This window comes from Anticarsia gemmatalis, chromosome 22 (assembly GCF_050436995.1).
Source record: "Anticarsia gemmatalis isolate Benzon Research Colony breed Stoneville strain chromosome 22, ilAntGemm2 primary, whole genome shotgun sequence".
In the NCBI taxonomy this organism is placed as follows: Eukaryota; Metazoa; Arthropoda; class Insecta; order Lepidoptera; family Erebidae; genus Anticarsia; species Anticarsia gemmatalis.
This window is the reverse complement of record NC_134766.1, coordinates 9,583,991-9,609,800: the sequence shown is the minus strand read 5'-3', so window position 1 is coordinate 9,609,800 and position 25,810 is coordinate 9,583,991. Positions and strand designations below refer to the sequence as shown.

The following is a 25,810-nucleotide window of genomic DNA, read 5'->3' as shown; positions in this document are numbered from 1 at the left end:
AGAAAACCTTTTTGACTCGTAATAAAAAGTCACGTTTCATGGTTTCGGAGGCAATGTGGTGTAATGATTTTCTTTCAGGTTCGGTTGGCTATAGTTATGGGGTTTAGTAATTACATCATCGTGTACGAGGTAACTGCTAGAATAAAGGTTGTTTTTGGACGTATAGTGTAGTGGTAAACGTGGTCCGCACATTGCTACAATTGCGCATGTGTTATGAGTTCAATTCTTACAAAAAAATTATGATGGCTACTGAGATCGACTCTTCATATAAATGCGAAATCTTACCAGTCACTGTTTAAACGCTTAACCGATTTGAATAATCTTGATGATAACATGGTTACTAAAAAACAATACAAAAAATTAACCCCTGAACGCCAAAAATTAAAAGGTGAATGAAAATTTGCTAGCGGAGCGGTGCAGGTCAGGTAGCCGATGACATCTATTTACAAGTAATTTTCCATTGTTTCAGACGAGGAGCTGGTGTTCAGAGACAGGTGGGGCGGCCTCACGCTGTTCAACGTCAAGAACTTCACCACGCGCCTGCTTATGAACAATTCTACCTTTGTAAGTTGAAGTTAATTACTATTACTATATTTCATATGAATCACAGATCCGTTATTGTGTGTATAATACTCAACTCCGTTCGAAAATGCTGTCGGATTTACATTTAAGATCTATTACTACGCATTGCCTCGCTACAAATTCGCGTATTTACACGAATGTGGATTTATTAGTTATTTTACATCTCTTGTTAACGAAAATTAACCACTACACTGTTCAAATGCGATTTAGGGACACTTTCATATGGACTTTTATTTGGAGAAAGCGCTGAATTACTAAAGAAAATAATAAAAAAATCCTCGCCGCCTTAAGCCTATTTCAAAAACACCTCAAAACTATTTCTTTTCGTAACAAACCCCACTATTTTCTCAGTACATTGACTGTATAGATAAGCTGCTCACATGAGCTCGCCTTGCACCTTGCCTCTCATTTCCTTTCGCGTCGTATACTCGCACATACGGAGGTAAGATGGTAATCTGAAAATCGAGCGAGAATCTTATGCTGTTTGACTTCAAGGGTTGAGGGTTCAAAAGTCATTTATAACTGTGAAAATGGGAGGTGACTTTATAAAAAAAAAAACGATATGCCATGATTGTTGCGAAATTAAGTGGCTTATATGACAATTTGGTATTACTGTAATTTACCATTTTGACGCTTAAGTTTTATTAAAATGAACATAACAATAATATATTTTTTAAAATTAACTAAAGTAGTTTTCAACCTCTTCGGAGTGGGATTTTCAAAAGTCGGATCTAAGTGTCTTCTACATTTACTGGTCTCCAAAGACAAACTTTAAGTGCGTAATCTGTACCTATAAACATCTACCGAAAGACGCAAACCTCTGTTTGATTCCGTTAAACATACTCAATACTTAAAGCTCCTACCTACTTAAAGCTATATTACCTTTTCTCACTTAGCAATCGATATTGTCACTGGTGTTTATTAGTTAACAAATCGAGAACCATAAAAAAATCTTATCAATTTCATTTTACTCGTAAACAAGCAAACAAATTCCTTTCAATTCCCTCTAGCACTCGAACGTAAATCTATTGAGGCATTTGTTACGTACCTCGCCGCTAGATGGCGTTGTCACCTGTTATCGTGGCTGCTATAACAAATAACGACAATACGTCTACAACACATTTGTTTTTCTCGAAAGCTTGTAAAGGTAAGGGTGTGTTTTCAGTCACGTTTTGTTTATTTACTTTACACCAATGTACCTCTACATTAGATTTATCTTATTAACAGTTATCTAGTTTATAGTAAATGTAACCTCACGTATAACGAACATAACGATTGAGATTTAGACTTATACAAAGTTAATTCCTAAGTTTTGAAAAGTGCGTTTTAAATATTTTTATAAAAAGCACCCCTTATCCATTGGGGTAGGTAGAGGCCAAAGATCACAACAGGCCATTCACATGGTTGTCAATTTATCTATAGATATAAGTATGTATTTAAAAGTATATAAGTATGTTTATCAGTTATTTGGTTACCATAGTACAAGCTCTGCTTAGTTTGAAATCAAATGACTGTGTGTGAGTTGTCCAATAATATTTATTTATTTATAATGTCTATTCACATTTATATATCTTGAAATTCAGATACCCCGGCTGCCAGGCACTTGGGAAAATTATGTTCAATGACGTAATTTAAATGATTGAGTAATTCTCTTATATCCACACATGAGAACAAATAATGTATCGCGGAGACTTTTACTAACATACAAACGACCACACCCGAAACCAATATGGTGGGTCACACAAATATTTACTCAAGATTTGAACATAAACCCTTAACATCACGGTTTAGTACACACCCCACTAACATACTAAGAACATAAGAACTATAAACTAACACACACGATTGCCCAACAACTGTTAATATCGTAAAGTGTGAGTTGCAATTAACAGTAACTTTGGTTACTGCAAAGAGGTTGTTCTCTGCACATGTTACCTCCTTGTGGCAAGAACGTTCAACACTGATTGCAGTCGCAAATATGATAGTTTAGTTCCGAAAACCTAATTTTGAGGTAGACTGTTGCTAAAGTTAGTTTTTATTTTTCTTGATGATTTATTACTACTTCTCTTGATCATGACTTCATTTATTAGGAAAGAAATCCCGAAGTAAAAGGTAGTCTTTTGTGTAATTACTTCGAGATGTTAATCCAAGGTTTTAAGCTACTTGTATGCCGAATTTCTAAATCCAATCAAAAGGATTTTGATGTTTTTTTTCTGCGTGAAAGACATACATACGTCAATCTTCACATATTTTCGCGTTTATAATATCATCACATGGATACGGATACCAATTAATATCATAGTTACTCCTTACAACATATACTATCGGACAATAAAAGTCTACTCTGAATTAGATCAGCCACTTAGTAAACCCAAGCAGAGACACAGAAAAGTTTAAGATATTTTCGAAAACTACTACACTGCTGCCTCGTGAGATTATTTACATTATTGTTTTCGGTCTCTAGCTGCAGTCGCCTTTCTGACCTCTGTAATCATTCGTTCATTGACCCTTTACCATTAAAGCCTCCAATATAAAACAAGCCTTATATTCTCATATTATTCTCAATCTTAAACCCTTAAGAAAACAGTATCGAAGTAACGTATCCCCAATCCGTATTACCAATAAACAACGATAAAACACTTTAGCCAGATTTATCAGTATTCCCAACGAACACAACTGTGTACTGTGTACTTATGTATTTATGTACTTATGTATTGTGTACTCGTGTATTGTGTACTCGTGTATTGTGTATTGTGTACGAGTTTTTATGTGTATTGATCTTGAAATTGTTTATACTGAAATGTTGCGCAATTGGCTTTCTTTGTGGACGATTGTTTGAGGATATTTTAGAACCTCAAGCTAGAAAAGCTAGTTAACGTTTGACAAATACACTTAAGAGGTTTTTGTAAAAAGCTACTCCTGCATTAAAAATCAATTTCACCAGGATTTTTTGGGTTTTTCATAATCATAGGACCGACAGGTGTGAAATAATGTCTTCAGCACATATAAAAACACATTTTAATAAGTAGTAACTCAATGTCATACAAATAGATTGAAAACAATATATCTTGTTAAAAGTAATATCGTTCAAATAAAACACGAAAATTGTACTCGCAAATGACAATTTATGTGACAACCAATATAAGTTTCTGTGAGAAAAACGTGTAAGAGATTAGTCTTACAATTTTGGGGCATAAAAGATTTGATTAAATTAGTTACGCTTACAATGATCTGATTGTGCTTGATACATGGTGAACTTGATTGTATTCACCTCAAATGTGAGACAGGCTAAAAAGGCTGGGGCTAAAAAGTATAAATCAAATTATAAAATAATTTGAAATTATTACATTTAATTTGATTTATACTTTTTAGCCCTTTATTAAAAGCTATATATAGTTATATACTATATATAGCCTTATGCGTAGAGCTTATTTATTGTCTCTCCCTTGCACTTGAGACTGATTAAAAATTGTGAGTAAATTTTTCTTTCTAATTTTAATACTAATAAGTCAATTAATAACTTCAGGACCGAAATAACTATTAGAATGCTTTTTTGCAATATTCTTTGCCGCAATAAAAAGGAATTTAGTTTTAAATCTCAATTATTTGCATAAAACCACTTGACTCGACACAAGTTAACTTTACTAACATTAGATATAAATGCGAAAATATTAGAAGTTACTTATTACAAGTTCATACTTACTATAATGCGAAAAGACTTTTTCCCCGACCTATGTTAGTTTCGCTTTCACAGTAAAACCGCTGCATGTCGCAGCCAAGACACTTAGATACAAAAAGACCTAGGACAAAATCAACTTCTTCTTAAAATCAACCCCTACCACTTGATTTTTTTTCACCCAAATCACGCCTACGCTACAGCTTGTACGGAATAAAGAATAGGTAATATACTGATAATAACGTCATCTTATATACAATGGCTGTTCCCTAACATTTTCATTTATATTTTAATGTTCTGTTTTAATATCAACTCATTACATTATGCAGTGCGCGAAGTCGACATGTGTCAACGCCATCTGTCGGCGGGGGTGGGGAACGTTTGCAAGTTTGTTATTAAAAATGTTCGCTTGTTTTTGTTTGTTTGAACTAATATATTAGAAGTTTGGCAATATACGATATTGATAAAAAACAATAGCTTAGGTTATTGTTAAGGTTTTATGATAGGTATTTAGTGTGATAGACGCTTGTTATACCATGGTACTCATTGGCAATAGCTGAGTATGCGTTAACCTAATTGCATACGAAAAACATCGATTGCATCAGCCAACATTGTCACGAGGCGTGGACACGAGATGCTGACTGGACAAAACGTGGAAACATCGCGCCACCAATTTTCCAACCAGAAACTTCACTTTTGTTTCGATCGCCGAACTGAGTCGTTCTTAGTTACAACAAAATTCGTTTCAAAACTAGACTACTGTAACCAAACTGCAATGCAAAAGCCTGGACACAGCACTGTACAGTAAATAAAGCCTACTATTTATTATATGTGTACTGTGCACAATATATTTGTCTGCGAATAGAAAGTTGCAATGTATACGCATTTTATCGAAATTGAAACTAGTATTTTACACGGTCCTACGGTTTTGCAACGTGTGGTGGAGGTTTTTGTGCTTTATGATTTAAAGTTATTGAAATATTTGAGTGTGGCTTTGGTATTATGTAGTATGGTAATTGAACGAAGATTTTATTCTATTGTCATGTTGTTTTATTAATTGTCGTTGATTATAACGATACTGGCTAGTAGCAGTGAAATAAAAACGATTGAAATAGTACCTTGGTACTTCATCACAAATCATTATTTGAAATCTAGATACATTTTGTTATTTGTTTACTTATTTAAGGTGCTTAATATAACATAGGACAAAATTTTTCGTTTTGAATTTCTTTTTAATTCCAGATAACTTGAATTTCCCCATTTATAAAAAGTTATATTTTAAAGAAAAACATTATCCTTTTAATACAATGCGCACTGACTCAAACGGATCTAAGGGCTGAAGTTGAATAAAAAGAAATTTTCTTTATTTTTTGTTAACTCCAAACCCATACAAAGTTTCATACAAAAGGCAGTGTCATACAAAATTTGCACAATAAAGCTAAAGCGAGAGTTATGAGCGCGCTCGGTTGATTTAAATATGAATGAGCGGATCTGTGACGTCACGTACACACAATATGGCGTCAATTACAACTTTGTGGAAAACATACCACTGGAATATATTGCTTTTAATTTGATTCCTGCTCATTCCCGAAAAATATATATTATTATGTTTAAATGTTTATATAGAAAAGTTTAGCAAAAATTTTTTTTTCTATAAGGCTATGCTACAAATATTCTACGTATGTCTTATCGATATGATTAATTAAATGCTCTTAGTACCTAATAGCAAATAGTACAGGAAGATACCAGACTAAAAATCAAAGGTAAAATAAAGTATAAATCAAAGTATGTGATCAAAAGTTCCTATATTTCTTACTTCTGAACGATCCTTCAAAATAACTTTAGTTTATATATTTGAAAGATCACTTTAATTAAATATCTACCATAACAAATAAATCTCATAAATTCTCCCACAAATCCCTTGTATATGGCAACACCGATAGTGTTGCCACAAGCCAGTCACGCGCCTCCACACGTCAACACAGCTTATACAGAAATATTGCACGATTAAAGATGGATATACAATAACACACCAATAACAATAATAATAATGTAATCGAAAATGCAATGACATTCGACTGGTATATGCATTCGCTTACCATGCGATTAGTGGAAACGTTAAAGGCAAGGCAACAGATAATACCTACTTTTTTAAATAGTGGCACGGCTACAAGATCATTGTAATGAAACCTTAACTATATAGAACTCGTGAAAGTTCGTAGTCTTTGGTGCATTTAATCTCCATGGAATTCCCGTAGGCGCAAGCTGACTTATCGAACTTTTCCTTATCTAATGACATGAAAAGACTTGCAAAAAAGAAGCGACCGATAGAAACGTCCCTACAAAGAAAATATATCTACGTATAAATTAAACATCCATTAATCTAATTCCCACATTTATTTCACTCTAACCTCAAAATGACAAATTACACACCCAAGTCATTTTCCTAATTCATTCAAAGAGGATTTCGTAAAAGCGACCGCAAATTTCAACAGTCAAAAGCCAAAAGAATATCCATTCACTCATTCAATATCTTTTATTTTAATTTCAAAAGATAAATGCTTCAGGTAAAAAGGCTGGTGGAAAATTTGTCGCGGTCAAAAAAACGTTGTGTAAAAAAAGATGGCTGTCAAAATGGCGGTCATTAATTTGCGCGCGAAAAAACAATATGCAAGCTTAATGGTTCGCGAGTTGAGATCGCACGATGTTAATTTATTTTATTTGGAATTGTGCGTTTCGTTTAAAAATGGCCGCTTTATTCAGCCAATTTGTATTTACTTACGAACTTTTGACTGTGGAAGTAATTGAAACATTTGTGTGTATGTTAAACCATTTATTGAGCAATTGAATAACGGTACAGACAGCCTACTAGAACCTAGAACACACATGTTTGCCGATCCTCAGACCTACTCAATACGCTCTCCAATCTATACTTACTAATATTATAAAGCTGAAGAGTTTGTTTGTTTGTTTGTTTGATTGTTTGTTTGTTTGTTTGTTTGTTTGAACGCGCTAATCTCAGGAACTACCAGTCCGATTTGAAAAATTATTTCAGTGTTAGATAGCCTATTTATCGAGGAAGGTTATAGGCTATATATAATCACGCTACGACCAATAGGAGCAGAGTACCAGTAAAAAATGTTACAAAAACGGGGAAAATTTTGACTCATTCTCTCTTATGTGACGCAAGCGAAGTTGCGCGGGTCAGCTAGTCATTAATATGGATAAAGACAAATACCTGAAAGTATGGAAAATCCATCAAATTAACAGAAAATAAATAAAATAGGTGCCTGAAGTTCTAAACCGTCTAGAACAGACTAAACATATAAGATTCTACTAAACTATCACTGCGAAACAAAACTAAACTAAGCAGAAAAAAAAGTATGAAAATGTTAGTGACAACTTAGCAACATTTAATTTCCATTGTCTGTTGACGATAGATCATTAATTCCATTTAGCGCGAGCATCATTTATCACTGGTTCATTGTGATTTAGGCGCAGTTCAGATACGAATACATAGTTCGCCACTTTGTATAGTCATGAATACAAATGGCAGAGGGTAGGTAGCGAAATAACTGTAATGAACTAGATTTGACTTCAAATTGAAAGTTTTAGCGTGATTCAAATAACTAATAATTACTAAGAAATAAGTTATATTGATTGTAATACCGAGAGTATGTTCGATTTCTTGCCAGCTCCACACTGATCTCAACGCTGGAATAGGCAACAGTAACTTTGATTATATTATGCGTTAATTGGTAATTTAATAATTTAACATTTAAATTATTGAATGTGCTACTTAACAAAGCTATGTGATGCAAAAAGTTTCAGCGAAAGAGATAAAACCATAAATATAAAAAGTAATTGAGGAAGCATTTCAAACAAGTGATAAATGCGAAATTCATTGTTTTTTAAAACGCATGTTGGATGCATCAATCAGTCTATCCCGAAAGATTATATCCCAGGAATTGTTTACTTCTGAAATACTATTTAAAACCTCTATTTCCTTAAATAAGACTTATTCAAATAACAGTAAACAAGGATTGTTCAAGATTTCCAAAGTGATTTATCTAGTCAAAATAAGACCGAAATTTCGGGTAAAAAAAGGCCAAACCCTCTCGCAAGTGGCCATTAATTTTAACTTAACAATACAAAGGTTTGATGGCTCGTAAATTATATGACACTGTTTTTATTACACCCTAAGGGGTATGGCAGACCACATACCGCTTCTCTTAGATGCGGTGATTGAGCTGCAATATTTCACACTTAACACTTAAAAAACGCCAAATAGCGCGATTGAGTTCCTTTTCGGTATCTTGAAACAGAGACTAAAAGCTACACTCCACATGCATTCAATTATTACAATCTGGCATTTCAGAACAGACCAAGGGGGCTATCACGTATCTCAGTTGTCAAAAATTTGAAATCCACTATGCTTTACATTGTTTTCTCTCGTAGAATATGGTGATTAACACGTTACGACAAAGCAGCAATGTGCTGAATAGTGACCATCAATTTGACGTACACTAGCTGTCAAATGAGATACGTGATAAGCCCGCAAGTATTTCAAAACCACGTGTATACGTTGGGGTTTGGCGACGGCGCATAGGAACAGTAGCTGAAAAGCACGATAACTCAAAAAGTAGCCAAAACGCGATATAGTGTTAATAAAGCCGCTAAATCGCGCGATTTCAATAGGCAAGGTATAAGATCGGGGAAAAAGTGTTTTCGTATAATAGTATGTATGAACTTGTAATAAAATGTCTTTGGCTTCAAGAATCACAAATGAGTACACGGTTCATTAGGTTTCTTTCAGTGAGCTCGTGAGGTACCCAAGTATCAAGCTTTTTTGGGTAGAGAAAAGATTTTATTACAAGTTCATACATACTATAATGCGAAAAGACTTTTTCCCCGACCTATATTCTGTCTGCTGTAGCCCTTATGTAAAGAAAAAGATTTGGTTTCATGTAAGGATACTGACTCCAGGATAGTTATCTATCGATTTACCGTTAAACATTCACTTAAGATTACTTTAATGTATTTGCCGTTAAGGATAGATAAAATAGATATATTTAATACGTATTTTTATGTACTTTTAACGACGAATAAAATATCTTAAGGATGTCTTGTATGTAAGGTTGTTGACCTCGTAAACTGAAAGATAAAAAAGCAATGCGATATAATAGTGTACTGTCTGCGATATAATGTACAATATTTTTATATGTTCTATCGCGAAAAAGAAATAACCAAAAATATAATCAGGTAAGTATCTAATTATTGATAGGTATATAGTATCATAGATAGGTCCAGTAACAGAAAAATAATTATATAAAATCTCAACAGAGACCACATATTTCGTAAATGCCTCCGTGACGCAGTGGTCCATTGTTTGTGCGATCCACAAATAATTGTTTCGGGTCTGGTTGTACTTTGTGTCCGTTGTTTGTGTATTTGTAAAAGTCCCCGCGACAAAAGAGCAATTCTTTATAGTTATCTAAAACAAAAATATTCAACAAGAAAAAAATAACGAAAACACCTATAGCACGCATATTTGCTACAATTAAACCAGTACATTGGGGTATTGTTTTAAACACCCTTTTCCACTGTAACTAACTGAACTTGTCTATGTTGCAGAGAGAGCTGAACGCCGTGGACTTCAAAGTGTCAGCCGACTTGAAGTTCGTGCTGCTCATCTCGGACGTGCGCGCCGGCTGGAGGCACGCGCGCCTCGCTAGATATCACGTCTATGATGTTATTAACAGGTAACACATTATAATACATATATATTATTTTAATAATCATATAATATATGACTACAAAATTGAATTTACATATAGTTAAGTATATATAATGTATTCAGAATAACTCTGGCAGCAAGATGCATTCGAAATATGCCAAAGTTTATATGTTTCGCTTTCACGTATATTCTTGAACGGTTTGCGGTGTAATTAGAGTAAGCGTAAGATAAATTCTAATGTGGGAAGGCGCGAATTTCATCACAGCTTTTCAAACCTGAATGATAGCGTTTACACTTTTTTCTGCCTTGCCGGTCCAAATCTCATCAAAATTAATTCGTAAATAGTTTTATAAACCATCCGTCCCAAACAGATAGAACTTTTGATAGTATATTATGTAAGTTAAACAGTGTTGGTACGATACATATTTAAAAATTGTAGAAGAGAATACATCAAACTCTATTTCTCAGACGCAAAACCGAAACGTGTAGGAAGCAAAGGTGGATTTTTATTTCTTTATTTGCACCGCAATCATATTATAAACGGTCCAAAAACCTCTTCAAACACAATAGCAAAAGCCTCTACTACAAAATATCTCCTATACTTCCAGGAACAAAATCTCCATATCTCCGATAGAGGACGACCGCTCAGCGCCACTGCTGCAGTACGCGGAGTGGTCCCCGGTCGGCTCCACGCTGGTGTTCGTGCACGATAACGATATCTACTACAAGCCTAAAGTCTTCAAGACGCTGGTCTGCAGGATTACTAATAATGGTACGTTTCTGTTATATTAATAAAAAAATACGCAAGTATGTCAAAACGCTGGTTTTCCCCTAAAGCCCCCTATCTCTTAGGCCGGGACTCCACCAAAGCGGAGACGAGACGAGCGGAGAGGAGATGTTTTTTATACAACCAATAGAATTGAGTTATTGACACGTCTCCTCTCCGCTCAGCTTCAGTGGAGATCGCTGTGCGGAGATGTGTAATATTTGTATGTCGCGATGGAAGCGGAGATGTGAGCTGTGCGCGGACGACGCGCAGTGGAGACGAGAGATCACACATCTCCGCTTTGGTGGAGTCCCGCGAGCTGAAAAACATCTCTTCTCGCACAGCACACAGCACACCGCACACATCTCTGCTTTGGTGGAGTCCCGGCCTTAATGTTGGCCCCTAATGCTTTTGTGGTCAAAACAATAATATATGTGACAGCAACGTATAGTCTAGTAGGTGGCGCTAGTTGCCGTGTTAACATCAGCTCCGTGTAAAATTTTAAAATAAAATATAAAAAGTGTGTTATCATCCGTTTCAGTATAATTAATTCAACTCTCTAACAACAATAATGAACATAAAATGAAGGCAGATCTGTACCTTCAGTAAAAGTTTTGAAAATCCAGTTTAAAAAAATAGCAAGTGAATGTGCAGTGAGAATAACAGTATAACCAAAATAAGTGCTTAAAACAAATAAAACATTAATTAACACATAGTAAACTTCTATAAGAGACAGTGTTTTAACAAACAATTGACTAATTTTGCGTATACAAACAAATAACAACTAATTTGTGAAGTGTACAAATATTGTGTTCGTTAATTTTATTTAAACTCAGTGATGACAATTATTGACCAATCAGAAACCAGGAATTCAATGTTTACAAACATTAACAACGTATTCGCCTATTTGGTCAACAGTCATAACTGCATCAATAGCGTAAATTGAAGTGCATCTGACTCTACGAAGTTGTAACATAGTGTCGCGAGTTCAGATCTTTTTGAGGATTTTTTAAGATTTGTTATTAACGTTTATCGTACTAGTAGAACTAAAACAACATTAAATATAACGAATAAAAAATGAATTTCTTAGAAAATATTACGTTCCGGCGTACGCGCACACGCACTCGATCGGAATCAAATGATTGCGATAACTCCCGTACTTTGGATTGCATCGTAACTGAGGACCTGCCCGATATGTCCGAGGATGAAAATGATCACTACCAAAAACAAATGAATAGTAACTATGAAGAAGAAATACAAAGTCTTAAATTGCAATTGAAAACGGCATTAGAAAAAATTGAGACTTTATCCACTGAAAATAGCAAGTTAAAGCAAATAAACACAGATTTATTAAAGAAAAATGGTAATACAAGAACTATGGACACTAAACAAACGCAGACTTCTAAGGACATACAAATTTGCTCCACAATCTCTACACCTCGAGTTGAAGCTACTAAAATAGCAACACTAGCTACTAATACTATCGCTATTAATGATAAAATCAGTACGAATAATAACCAGGTAAAACATAACATATGTGTAATAAGCAGTGAAATGTCAAATAGAATCTATACATTAAGCAAAAGAACAACTAATTTAAGCGAATATAATATGTGCCATTATCGTAAGCCTAAATGTGGATTGAAACAGCTCTTAGATGGTATAGAAAAGAAGGTTCATAAGTTTACATTTTCAGATTACTGTGTAATATATATAGGAGAAGAGAATTTCAGAAAAACGTATAATTATATAGAGCTTGTAACATACATTCGTGAAAAATTATTAACGCTAACTCATACTAACTTTATAATATGCCTTCCTACTTTTAAGTACATGATCAAGAAAAATGTTATATTTAATAGTCGAATTGACACTTTCAATAATTTACTATACCTAGATGCGGAGACACACAATTATGCACATATCTTAGATTCTAATCTCAACCTTCCATATACCTATAACACATATAACCCACAATATGGGAATTTAAATAACAAAGGCTTAAATATTATAATAGCAGATTTGCAAAAGCTCATTCTAAAATTAAGCGCTTTAAGGAGCAATAAATTATGTAACGATTCTCCCCAAAAAAATGAAGCAGAATTATTAACTAGCACCTCAGAAATACAGCCGTCTAAGAACTCTCAGTTTTTTCTTTTATAATTATCTCAGCATACTCCATCAAAATATTGCCGGACTAATCAACAAATCAGATTTGTTGCAAGTTAAATTAGAAGAATTTTATAATAAAGGAACTACCGTAGACGTTATTTGTTTGACGGAGCACTTTGTAGAGGCTGGTTGTGAGAATATGTTACATATACCTAACTTTTGTCCTGCTTCTTACTTTACAAGACATACTAAACGAGGAGGTACTTGCATTTTTGTTAGGATGGGACTGCAATATAAGGAATTAACTGATGTCGCAAAACAATCAGTAACAGGCGTTTTTGAATGTTGTGGCGTAGAATTATTATCCTATAATATTATTATTATTTGTATATATAGAATACCGAAACATAATTATAGCGTGTTTTATGAAAGATTAGAAAATGTTCTCCAAAAGATTTGCTCCCGTTCAAATAAAAAAGTGATTTTAGCCGGCGATTTTAACATTGATGTGTTAAAGAGAAATACAATTACTTTGGAATTTGAAAGTTTCCTCTTGCAGTACAATTTACAACTTGAACTTTACAAACCAACTAGACTAAGTAGTAACACATGCATTGATAACTTCGCACATTCATACCGAAAAGATTCCAAGGCCGAAATCATTGATTTAATTCTTTCAGATCACACGTCTCAGTTACTTAAAGTACCAATAAAGAAAACCTGTAAACTAAATTGCTGGAAAACTAAAAAACAGAACATATCAGCAAATAATCTTACAACATTCAAGAATCATTTAAAATGCCTATCCTTCTCAGAAGTTTATAAAGCCCAAAATGCTAATGAATGTTATGAAAAATTTATTGATGAGTTTATGGAACTGTACAAACTATGTTTTCCTCCGAAAATCATAACCATTAATACTAATAAAAAAACCAAATGGATATCCCGCGGCATTAAAACATGTAGTAAAAAACAAAGACAGTTACTTTGGACGTATAGATTTAATCCTAATTCTAAAAATAAACTAGCTTTCAAAACTTATTCTACTTTATACAAAAAAATCATCAAATTAACACAGATAGCTCAAAATAACCATCATATAAATACATCTAATAATAAATCAAAAGCTGCATGGCAAATAATTAATAAATCAAAATGGTGTTTGCCCCCGGAACCAATACTATCCTTAAAATATAATAATGTAAATCATTCAAAACCGTTAGATATCGCTAATACATTTAACGATTATTTTATAGATTCCATTGAAAATAATATTCAAACACAAAATGATATAAATAAAGACTATTCTTTTAATAATATATCTACACAATCATTATTTATGCTACCCACTTCGGATTACGATATAATAAAAATAATTGATAGCTTAAAAAATACTAATACGGTTGGATACGATGACATATCGACTAAGGTAATAAAATATGTTAAGGATGTTATAGCTTTACCCCTCTCTCATATAATTAATCTTTGCATCACTGATGGTGTGTATCCAACTGGTCTAAAAAAAGTAGTAATTAAACCCCTTTTTAAGAAAAATGATAAAACAGACGTAAAAAATTATAGACCAATAGCGAAAGTACCTGTTTTTTCAAAAATCTTTGAGAAAGTTATATATAACTCCATTTATAATTATTTTGAAAAATTCAGTCTCTTTTGTAATGAACAGAAAGGGTTCCGAAAAAATACTAATATTAACATGGCACTCTATGACTTACTCTCTAATGTTATGACTTCTGTTGACAAAAGAAATCCCGTATGCGTTATCTATGCTGATATGACAAAAGCTTTTGATTACGTAGATCATAAAATTTTGTTACAAAAACTGTATGGATATGGCATCAGAGGAAATATTCTAAAACTCCTTAAATCATATTTAAGTAATAGAGTCCAATGTACAGAAATATCACGGATTTGTCCTAGTACCAAAATAGAAAAAAATTACACCTCTTTAGAAAGAGATTTACACTATGGTGTGCCACAAGGCAGTGTCTTAGGACCTCTTCTTTTCTTAATTTATATTAATGATCTGCCCAAAAACATCAGTAAAAAAATGATACTTTTTGCAGATGACAGCACAGCTATTATAGAGTGCACTGATCCAGATAATTATCAAAACGACATCAACAATTCCCTTACTGATATAATAAACTGGCTTAATAATAATAATCTTGTAATTAATTTAAATAAAACAAATATAATGCACTTCCATCAGCGTCTTGAGGCTCCACCAGTCAACATCACATACAATGACTGTCAAATAGAAGAGGCTACTACTACAAAATTCCTTGGAATAACAATAGATAGTAAACTTACCTGGAAACCACATCTTGAAGAAATATGTAAACGATTAAATAAAGCATCCTACCTACTATTTCAAATTTCAAAGACAGTAAACACTGAGACGCTAGTTACAGCATACCATGGACTTGTTGCCTCTATTCTCCGTTACGGCATCATTTTTTGGGGACAATCGACCAATAGAGAGCTAATATTTAAGATGCAGAAAAGATGTTTAAGGGCAATGTGCAATTTAAAATCAACAGACAGTTGTGTTCCTTTGTTCAAAAAACTTAAATTGTTAACTCTACCATGTTTATATATTCTAGAGACAGCACTTTTTGTAAAAACTAACACAAATTTATTTAAAAAGAAATCAGAAGTTAACAAAAACCCAATACGCTCTCAATATTTAAATCAACTGTGTAGTATACAGTGCAGGACTTCACTTCTAAAAAAAAGCTTTTTTGGTATTGCTCCTCAAATTTATAATAAAATTCCAGAACAAATAAAAGTGTTGCCTCTAAAAAAATTTAAAAAGTCGCTTCATGACTTTTTATTAAATAAATGTTATTACACCATTGATGAATTTCTAAATGATAAAATGATGTAAACTTAAGAATTTCTATTCATCAACCACTGTCACTAGTATAGGCACTTGTACCTACCCTATAGTTAATACATTATTGTCATTGTTAACACATAAATTATTTGTTTATATAAAAATAATATTTATTATAATTAAGTTACTAATATGTTATGTGTAAAATAATTTCATTTTAAAGATTTGTATGTCATTTATGACAAAACATAGCGGACTATTTACATGTAAGATCATATATAAAATACCTATGTTTGACAAATAAACAATTTTGATTTTGATTTTGATTTTGATTTTCTATTTGGTTTTGATTCCTGAATTTCGCTCTAAATTTCTGGCAGCATAAATATACTTTATAATCATTTATAAAGTATTTTCCACGTAAAATATGGATCAAAGGCTGCTTTTGTTTGGCAATCACGCCACAGTGTTTTATAAAAATCAGCAAAACGTCACTATCGTATATACGATTGCCTAAGCTTCCAAAAAACTTTCTACTAAAATGTGACCTCACCAGTTCAAAAAACGACAACAAAGAAATCATCATCATTTTTCCTTCTCTCCCAGGGATCCCAGGAGTAATCTTCAACGGCGTGCCAGACTTCCTCTACGAGACTGAAGTACTGCGCTTAGACAAGGCGCTGTGGTTCAGTCCGGACGGTCAGACGCTCATGTACGTGACGTACAACGACTCCCTGGTGCAGCAGCACAAGTATCCGTGGTACGGACTGGATCAGCAGGAACCGCCGGCTTATCCTACTATTAGGACGTTGAGGTACCCTAAGGTAAGAGGTCCATTGTCATATATAGTTACCGGTCCAATGGTACTGTTATTGCTCGTTTGTGTTGTCCCGCTGCTGGCTAAAGACTGCTATCTGTCCCTGTGGTCTTCATTCTTCTCCATCGACCTCCATATGCTTATTTTCCTAATGTAGGCCTCATGTGTATACTACAATTACTAGTAACTCGATTCAAACTTTACTGCGTTATAAATTTGCTATTCGAATATTGTATTTGTAATGTGGGAGAAATTTTATGTGTGTTATTTTCCTTCTCAGGTGAACACCAACAATCCAGTGGTGACGGTAAACGTGGTGAGCGTGAAGACGCCCAAGTACCTGTTCTCACACGCGATACAGTTCACCTCGCAAGTTGACGACAGTGAGTACAAAGCAATTAACAACATTAATATCATACATTTATACGTTTTAGCAAAGAACACCAGTAGCCAAAAGACCAATTGTTAAGCCTTCACAGTCTATATTTACCTTTTAAACTTTAAATAACGTAGTTATTAAGAAAACCACAAAATGTATGTTTATCAAAACGTATTCTTGCAGGTTGGTATGTAAGATGGACAGGCTGGACGTCAGAGAAGCAGTTAGCTGTTCTGTTGCTGAACAGGCCGCAGAACGTCTCCATCATCAGCATCTGCAGCGCAGTACATTACAATTGTCAGGATGTAAGCATTCATCAGAGAATACCATGAATCTTATTTTTGAGAACCTAGCAGAATTCAGTAGCCCAGTCTCTAAAACTATTTATAACAAAGTAATTTTGAAATCCCACGATGTTACTCAGCTTCAAAGCAAGTCCAATTTCCAATGTCTTAAAACTCAATCATTTTACAACTCGGCGCCACTTATTTAAAACTTTTTATACAGAGCTTTATAAAAGAGGGCTTAATGTCAGGGGCATTTCCTGCCAGTCTTCCTAGTCTAAATTATATCTTTCCCCAGATCTACCGTGATGAATCCGACGGCTCCCGCTGGTCAGGCCTCGGCTCCGAGCCTGTGGAAGATGACTGTGGCTGGTGTGGAAGTATGGCGCTGGTCGGCTCCAAGAACACCATCTTCACCACCATGCCGGTCCTGGACCAGCAGCCTGGAGGCGGAGGGGGAGGAGTCTGGAGACACGCGGTCAAGTTGACGCATGATTCAAGGACGACGTTGACGCAAGGCAGTTATGAGATCACGCAGCTGATGGGGTGGGATGAGAGAAGGAGTTTCTTGTGAGTATCAATGTTCGTGATGATCCAGTGTTTCGCCAATAATTGCTATCGGACATATCTAATGAAAACCGACACTTTTTGTGTGCACTTCCCCCATTGTCATCTTATTTCTTAATGGGAGTAGAAGAATGATTTCAAATTCCACGGTGAGAACAATTTTGGTAAAGTTCTTCACAGCAACAGCAAATTCTGGGATCTCTTGTGCCTTCGAGAACCATCCGTTTATTTCTAATGTCATATCGATCTGTTTTCGGTGCTTAACTAAATGTCTTTTTATGTTAAATCTTCCTCCAATACTAACTGCGACTTCTCTCTCCAGGTACGTGATAGGAACAGCTCCAGACAAAGCGGGAGAGCGTCATCTCTACCGGGTGAAAGTGCCAGCAGAACCGGGCAGCTGGCCTGACCCTCCTGTGTGTCTGACTTGTCCGGGGGCTGATGTACAGGCGCCTGATACTACAGTAGAGCCAGCTAGTGAAGACTCGGTAAAATATTTGATATTTTTGGAATAAAGTAGGCTGCAGTTTTTCAATAAATATTAAGATAGTTGGGCTTGGTAGTGCTGGTGCTAGATTCGGTCAGTGTAAAGACATGACTGGGTTTTTTAAACCATGAAGATGACATAATGTTTGATAGCAAATTTTTTTGTTGGGTAATCTTGGTACACATTTGATTGAGAGAACAAATAGAAATATAAAATATAACAGTAACAAAAAAAATGCTGATTCAATAAAAGCGAGCTTTTAAGCTGGATTGAACTCCGCGTTCACGACAATAATCACGGAAAATATATACGTTTATTAATAAAAATGAAATGTAATTTTCAAGGACCTGGAGAACTCAACATCGTCACTACCCGCATGGCCGACGTCGACAGTGCTGCCACACGTGGCGGACGAGAACGACACGCTCCCCACCGAGTGCCTCTACAACAGAATCATATTCAGCAAGAACTACTCTTACTATGTTCAGGTGAGAAAATAAAATAATACCTCTAGCGCACCTCTGCAAATGATTGCTTGTCCACCGATAGTATCAATCAATGATAGAATAGACTACACAACTCCAAATTTTGGGCTTTGACACACCAAACAATTAACAGTTATTTCATGAGCCTCGATCATGGATATTTTAAATTAATAATAAGAACATTGCTTACTTCGGGTGTTGCCACATGCCTCTAAATTTTGCGGCGTTATAATCCAGTGGATGTCACGGCCGGTAAACCCTCTCGTTTAGTTGGATCTGATTGAATCATGTCCCTAGTAGGTATGAAGTTTGTGTTAAAAATAACTTAATATTTGTTCTCCAGGAGTGCCTAGGTCCGGGTCCCCCCGCGATGTTCGTGTGCGCGCGGTGGGGCGCTCGCCGCGCTGTGTTGTGGGATGGTCGCCCGCTCAGCCACAAGTTCGCCGCACTCGCACATCCGCAGGTCAAAGACTTTAGAGTCGAGGTAATTAATCATATGGTCTTCTTTTAATAATTGTTCAATAACATTTCTTGCCATATGAACAAAAACTCAAATATCTTTTCCTCAATGTAACAGTCAATGCTATAATGCCATGCGAGGGCTAAGCCTGAAGAAGGGCCTTCTCACTAACTACCTACTTTTCCAGGTGCAAGCATACAGAGCTGCTCGAGTCCGTCTGCTGCTGCCGCCAGGGTTCAGAGAAACAGATGATCTGCCTCTACCACTCGTGTTACATGTGTGAGTACGATGCATCACGTTACATAATTTCTGATACTGCAAGACAGCGTTTTCATATTCTTTTCAAGTCAGTCCTCTTCATCTTGTAAAACTCGACATCTGGCTGGAGCTAGTTTTTTGTTCAAGTATTTTTAAAGTATTGTTTTCAAACATCACATTACCTATTTGGACTGCTTTTACTCCTTTATTACCCTACATTGACGTTTCCACTTGATATCTGCGATGTAGATCTTTTCTAATAACCAATGGTTTTGTCCAACAGTTCAGCAAAGCCAGGTGGTCAATTGGTGACAGAGAGATGGAGACCGAGTTGGGGCTGGTACCTTGCAGCTGCTAGGAACTTCATCGTAGCTGAGATTGATGCACGAGGCTCTGGAGGACAGGTAACAAACCTTATGGTTAGACTTCTGACTTTGGCTTCATTTGCTTTCCTGTGATAATTTGCCTATCTCCTGGGATCGCCTTAATCACGGATGCTGTAGTACTGTTTAGTTTTTGACCAATATTCGATTAATGGAGATTTGTTTTCTTTCAGGGTGAAGAACTCAGAACAGAAATCTACCACAAGCTCCTTTCAGTCGATGTAGAGGATCAAATAGCTGTGTTATCGTGAGTATATTTTACTGAAAGAAACATTTTACATGAACACTTAAGTAACAATCGAAAGATTTTTGCAAGAGTCTTTATGCTTCACTTTTCAAAAGATGACAACGACCTTGTGTCGTTGTCGTTGATGTTATTGAACACATGCGCTTAAAATAGGATGTAAAGGCATCTTATTAGTCCACACTTTTTTACTTCGAAGTTCGTATGTTTAGACCTACCAGTTATTGCTATAGTGCTAAAACTTTCTTTCCTTGCAGGTATCTCCGTGACAACCTCAAGATGGTGGATGGTAGTCGCGTGGGGGTCTGGGGTCGAGGGTACGGAGGGGGTGCAGCGGCGGCGCTGGCAGCTGATGATGCCAGGAATGTTACTAGATGTGTGGCTGCTATCGCTCCTCTCACCGACTTGAGGCATCATAGTGAGTGGTTTACTTTTATTTTTTCGAATAAATTTAAAGACTCTTTACTTTTGTTTTCCTTTTACACTATTATCCATTGAGAAAAAGCAGATTTCTTCCAACCAAACTGTCCTAAGCACGGAAAGCCGTGGCGCTTGCGCATTAAATTCAACATAAGTATTTGTTTAATCGAATTGTTGCCAATTAGGATCAAAAACAGGCGCAAAAATTTGGTTCGATATACCTACAAGTACTTCTCTCTCTCTTACTGCTCCATGCTATGAATCCCATATGGTAGTGGGGACAACCTTCCTGATCTCATTCCTCCACTTTGCTCTATCTTCGACATCGTCTTCGGAAACGACTTACACATGTCTTGACAGCAATTACTTAAATGCTATTATCTCGTATTAGACTCGTACTGGACGGAGCGCTACAGCGGCGCGGGCTCGGCGTGGGCGGGCACGCTGGGCGTCAACGCGGTGTGGCGCAAGGCGGGCAACCTGCCGCCGCGCCGCCTGCTGCTGGCGCACGCCGCCGCCGACCTCGCCGCGCCGCCGCACCACGCGCTCGCACTCGCACGCGCGCTCATACGAGCCACTGCTCTGTATACGCATCAGGTATGACATTTAAAAATGACATACACCATGAGATGATAAACAGCTAAACACGTGTAGCTTCATACCGCCTTCACCATCTGGCAATACAGGCGTGATGTTATTGTCGTAACCAACGTAACCATGTGTCATCTGTTTGATGATTGTATGCAATTAGAGTAAAATAAAACGAAGTAACTATCTTACTACTAATTAAATAATAATTAACTAAAGTAAAACAAACTATCAAAATTCACGACGATCTAGCTTCAAAAACTTAGATATGTATAAATTCATCACACGCACGACTGCTAACCGGAAACTTATAAAAGAATTACTACTAACTATAGTGCGTAGCCGGCGGCCTTGTATGGAAAGAAGTTTGTAAGGATCATATTTTGATCATCACCGAGTGGCGTTCTTTGGTCTCTGCCTACCCCTTAGAGCAAATAGGCGTGACTTTATGTATATAGTATACCAATCAAAGGCAAACAAACTCAAGACTACTCGTATACCTACTGCAAAATGATGTCTAATAGTGATCATTAGTAATATTGATCATTCTCTACCAGTCTATTATTTTCATCATTCATATATAATGTGATATATTTCATGTCTTCCTCTGGCACTTTTGTCTGTCGTCAATGTGGTCGCGGTTGCCACTCCCGCATAGGCCTTTTCAGCCACGAACGAAAGTGCACTAATTCTACCTGACGCCACCTTAATCATCTGCAATAGATGTATACAGGCCAATGGTAATATAATGTGATAAAAAAATGTGTCTTTCTCTCTACAGGTATACCCAGACGAAGGTCACAACTTCTCCCGTTCTACAATCCACCTACACAAAACGATGGAGCAATTCTTTGACGAGTGCTTCGGCCCGGTAGAAGTCGCTGATTGGGACACCGGCGGGGTCGGCGGCCTATTCCCGTTTAGAGACTAATCAATCATTGCTGATCAATGATTGACTAGTCACAATGCTAATCACTGATTGGCTGATAATCATGAATTGCTAATCGATGATTGGCGAAATACAAAATGTTAAACAGTTGCTAATCATGGGTGGGAATCATTGATTATCGTAAATGATGGTGATGATTGATTAAGTTTGGCGGTAGGAGGCCATGGTGTTTGAAATGAAAACTAAAAGTTTTGTTTTTAGGGTGTGTGGTCTGAAATATACAATTTAAAGGGGCTATTTGGGCTAAGTTGTGATTGGCCTGTAACTGAATCGGTCAAAAAATATTGGGTTTATTCGTTTTGGTATTGTTGAGCTCGCAAATGAATTTAATAGATTTTTATTTAACGTAACATGAATCATAGTTACTTACCAGTAGTATAAATGATAATTATATTTATGTTTTGCAGTAATACAAATAATCGCGTTTTAACACAAAATGGCTGTGAGAATTATATTTATTAGATGCTTGGTAGTGAATTTGCGCGCGAAATACATTTCAACTGTCATGGCCCGCCAAACTATAGTTTTAACAACAGTTCAAAATGGTGTGTCAAACAAATAATGCCAGCAGTATTGTATAAATTACACCAAAGAGGTTCTATAATACAAAGGATAATTATTTAAGAATATTTATGAAAGCATTGTTCAACAATCGTAAAAAATATAAAATAATATAATTTAGTTTAGCTATTGAACAACATATGGCGTTAAAATCAAATCCTAATTGCAACTCGTTATCTGTCCCCCTGTTGGACAAAGATCTTTACTTGGTATGAGACAAGGGAAAATAATGGTAATTCTAAAGATTGTGAACCAATATTCAAATTATGAAATCAAAAATATAAATAAATTATGTCTATATTTTGGCAATATTGGAAAACAAAATGCCAAATAGAAACTTCCATGTTCGTTTGTGATGTTTAAAGTATTAGGAATCTGTGTGTCTTTGTAAAAATGAACATGTCATGTTATAAAGTAAATAATGTATAAAACTACACTACACAATGTACCCACCGTGCCCCATTCATTTTGCAATTATAAACAGTCGTCGTCAGAAATAGAAAGCTTTTAGCGAACGCGTCGCATAATATCGCAAAGATTCGTATATTAATCGCATGGAATTGCGGATAATCGCTTTTTATAAGATGATTCTTTGTTTTTGAATGAAACCATGAATCACAAAGAAAATATCGATTGCTTTCTTACAAAACGCATAAGTTTTTAGTTTTAGTAAGTAGGCATTCCCATGAATAAAATAAACAGTAAAATGGTTTCATGTAGGTCCCATATAAGCACGTCTGATGGTGCAAAACTGCGGGAAGCAGACAAATTGCAACTCAAGCCTAATACATTGCTAATTAGATAAAATGTCACAATAAAATATTATGACCGTTGGTGTTTAGGAACATTATATCGTATTAATTTTAATGAAATATTATATTGACTTTTGTGAACAATTTTGGAATACTCAAGATTATTTTCCTATAAAACAGTTCATTAAAATCAGATAACGAACGGTTTGTTAACTACCTAAAATTATTAAAGGCTTATCGCTTTTACAGGAGCTCATAAAATGGAGACAGAAAATGTGTTATGTTTCGTGTTAAGACCAAAACCTAATCCTGATCTCTAACAGGCAAAGTAAGAAACTATCATTTTTTTAATACTCACTAGAGGTCGCTCAGAGAGATACGATGCAAGTTCAACGATATAGATACGTTTAAAATTACGAATAGTATAACTATAGCCATTTGTAAATGCGCGGAATAGAAACTTTGCTATCTTGGATGCTTATTTTATTATTTTTCAACAATAAGTCAAACCAAAATTGTTCACAGAATGGATTAAAAGGGACAAAAGATTCCCTGAGAATTTTCTTATGATTACTATAAGGAGAAAAATAAACTTATTTTAGTGTATAATGTATCAAGTTTTATCTATCTATATATTTCTATGTCGCTTTCAATGTCAGAGAAGTAGCTTTAAAAGTATACTTAGGCACGTCTGTCTAAAAGATTAAAAATTTAGTTTTGACTATTCTAGTCGTTAATCCTAGTCACTTAGTCTAAAATCTATGTATCTGTATAATTTTGGGCACAATGTCTTGATCTCTTTTCAAATTTTAATGGCCCCATGTCAGATGTAGTACAATAGTGAATTGTGGGACGTATTGTAGTAATAATTATCAAAAATACAGATACTGTATTTAAGGCTGTTTTATCTTACTAGATGGACATATTATAGCGCTCTTTAGGGCGTATATTGTACTGCATATGACTGTGAGAACAGGTCTGAATGTCAGTCAATTATTAGCAAATGTCAAATTACTATTGACATCTTTAAACCGATGTTATCGGTCGGGTGCAAGTCGGTTGTTGTGGCACCACCCTATTATGTCAAGTAATGGCTGACATTTAAACTTGTACACCTGCGTCTATCCTACGTCTACTATTTAAAACTTTAATATTCGTTATATATCCCATTAATTTTATTTCAATATTAAAATAAATAAGTTTAATATTTGTTAAAAAATAAATAAATATTCGATCGATGTTGAGACTTAAATTATTAAGAATGTGATAGGTGTTTTTAAATAATTTATATTATAATTGTAATGATTAATTGGAATTTATTAAATTTTAATTATGTAACCATTTTGGCGGGTAAATAGTAGTTAAATGTAGGTTATTCCTACTTTTTGTCCAACAGTATTTTTGTAATTAATGAACAGAATTTTATTTTAAGATTGGCATTGTTTTGTTACAAGTTTCAATCCAAAAAATACCTACCTTTGTAAAAACTTGTTGCTTATGTGTAATTTATAAATAATGTTTAAAATATAAACACTAGATGGCACTTATACCAAAATAAATAACCTCTCAAGAACATAGTCATCGCGAATTTACCTATTATTTGCCATAATTTATTTTTAAAATAGACTCATTATGAACTTGTATCAAAATAATATCAAAATCAGAAATTGTAAGTAAAAGAAGTCGGTAGGACCCGTCGAGTCGTGACGTCACCGCGTCATTGAGCCACAGATAATAAATGTAGCGCTCAGCCATCGACTATTGTGCATTGTTTATGTTGAAACGTTGTTTTTATAAAAAAATATAGACAACATTTGTTCCCAAGTTTGTTTTATTTACCCTATCAATGAGCCCTAAAAGCATTATATGAGAAAAATCGCTTACAACTTTAAACCGTAGCCGGCAAATATAACATCTTCGCGCTATTTACTTTATTCGTGTACATGAACATAGCAGTAAACCGCTAATAGAAAAGAAGCAAAAAATCAAATAGTGTTTAAAGGATTGCGGGTAACACACAATCAAACGGTGCTGCTGGCAGAACAAACGGTAACTAGAACTGATAGGTATATTGATATCACCTATCATGCAGTTATGCCGAAGACTACTTAAAAATTCATTTGAATTCTATTCCATTTATGTCCTTCGTGATGTACCCGAAGTATGCAGTATCGGATAAGCATCCCTTCCCTGTACCACAGCCAGTTATTTAGATCGACTCAACTCTCTCACTCAACAAACCAAATGTCCTGAAATTAGTTAATAAATGATAGTCACTCTTCGGCAAGTTTCTCAGATTTTGATAATCTAGTCAAACAGAAGGCTTAAAGGTATACGACTAAAACGAAACGAATGTAACTTTCATTTCATAGCTGTATCAGGTTTTACTGTACAAATTGGCATAAGATTTTAGGGAATATTACCGCTTTTAGGTGGCCGGGCTGAA

At 35.1% G+C, this 25,810-nt stretch overlaps 1 protein-coding gene across 6 annotated transcripts in view; it reads left to right on the top strand.

Annotated features, from left to right (window-relative positions):
* Positions 1 to 25,182, top strand: part of LOC142982569 (inactive dipeptidyl peptidase 10) — a 533,383-nt gene extending 508,201 nt beyond the window's left edge. For all 6 annotated transcript variants that reach the window (XM_076129128.1, XM_076129127.1, XM_076129129.1 and 3 more), the window contains 16 exons: positions 470 to 564; positions 9,893 to 10,020; positions 10,604 to 10,767; positions 16,337 to 16,554; positions 16,828 to 16,930; positions 17,110 to 17,231; positions 17,509 to 17,780; positions 18,100 to 18,265; positions 18,609 to 18,752; positions 19,093 to 19,233; positions 19,397 to 19,488; positions 19,751 to 19,871; positions 20,024 to 20,097; positions 20,352 to 20,512; positions 20,906 to 21,111; positions 21,884 to 25,182. In XM_076129128.1, coding sequence (XP_075985243.1) covers positions 470 to 564; positions 9,893 to 10,020; positions 10,604 to 10,767; positions 16,337 to 16,554; positions 16,828 to 16,930; positions 17,110 to 17,231; positions 17,509 to 17,780; positions 18,100 to 18,265; positions 18,609 to 18,752; positions 19,093 to 19,233; positions 19,397 to 19,488; positions 19,751 to 19,871; positions 20,024 to 20,097; positions 20,352 to 20,512; positions 20,906 to 21,111; positions 21,884 to 22,033 — 2,357 coding nt within the window. In that variant the 3' untranslated portion in view covers positions 22,034 to 25,182. The remainder of the gene's footprint in view (positions 1 to 469; positions 565 to 9,892; positions 10,021 to 10,603; positions 10,768 to 16,336; positions 16,555 to 16,827; positions 16,931 to 17,109; positions 17,232 to 17,508; positions 17,781 to 18,099; positions 18,266 to 18,608; positions 18,753 to 19,092; positions 19,234 to 19,396; positions 19,489 to 19,750; positions 19,872 to 20,023; positions 20,098 to 20,351; positions 20,513 to 20,905; positions 21,112 to 21,883) is intronic.
* The last annotated feature ends 628 nt before the right edge of the window (positions 25,183 to 25,810 follow it).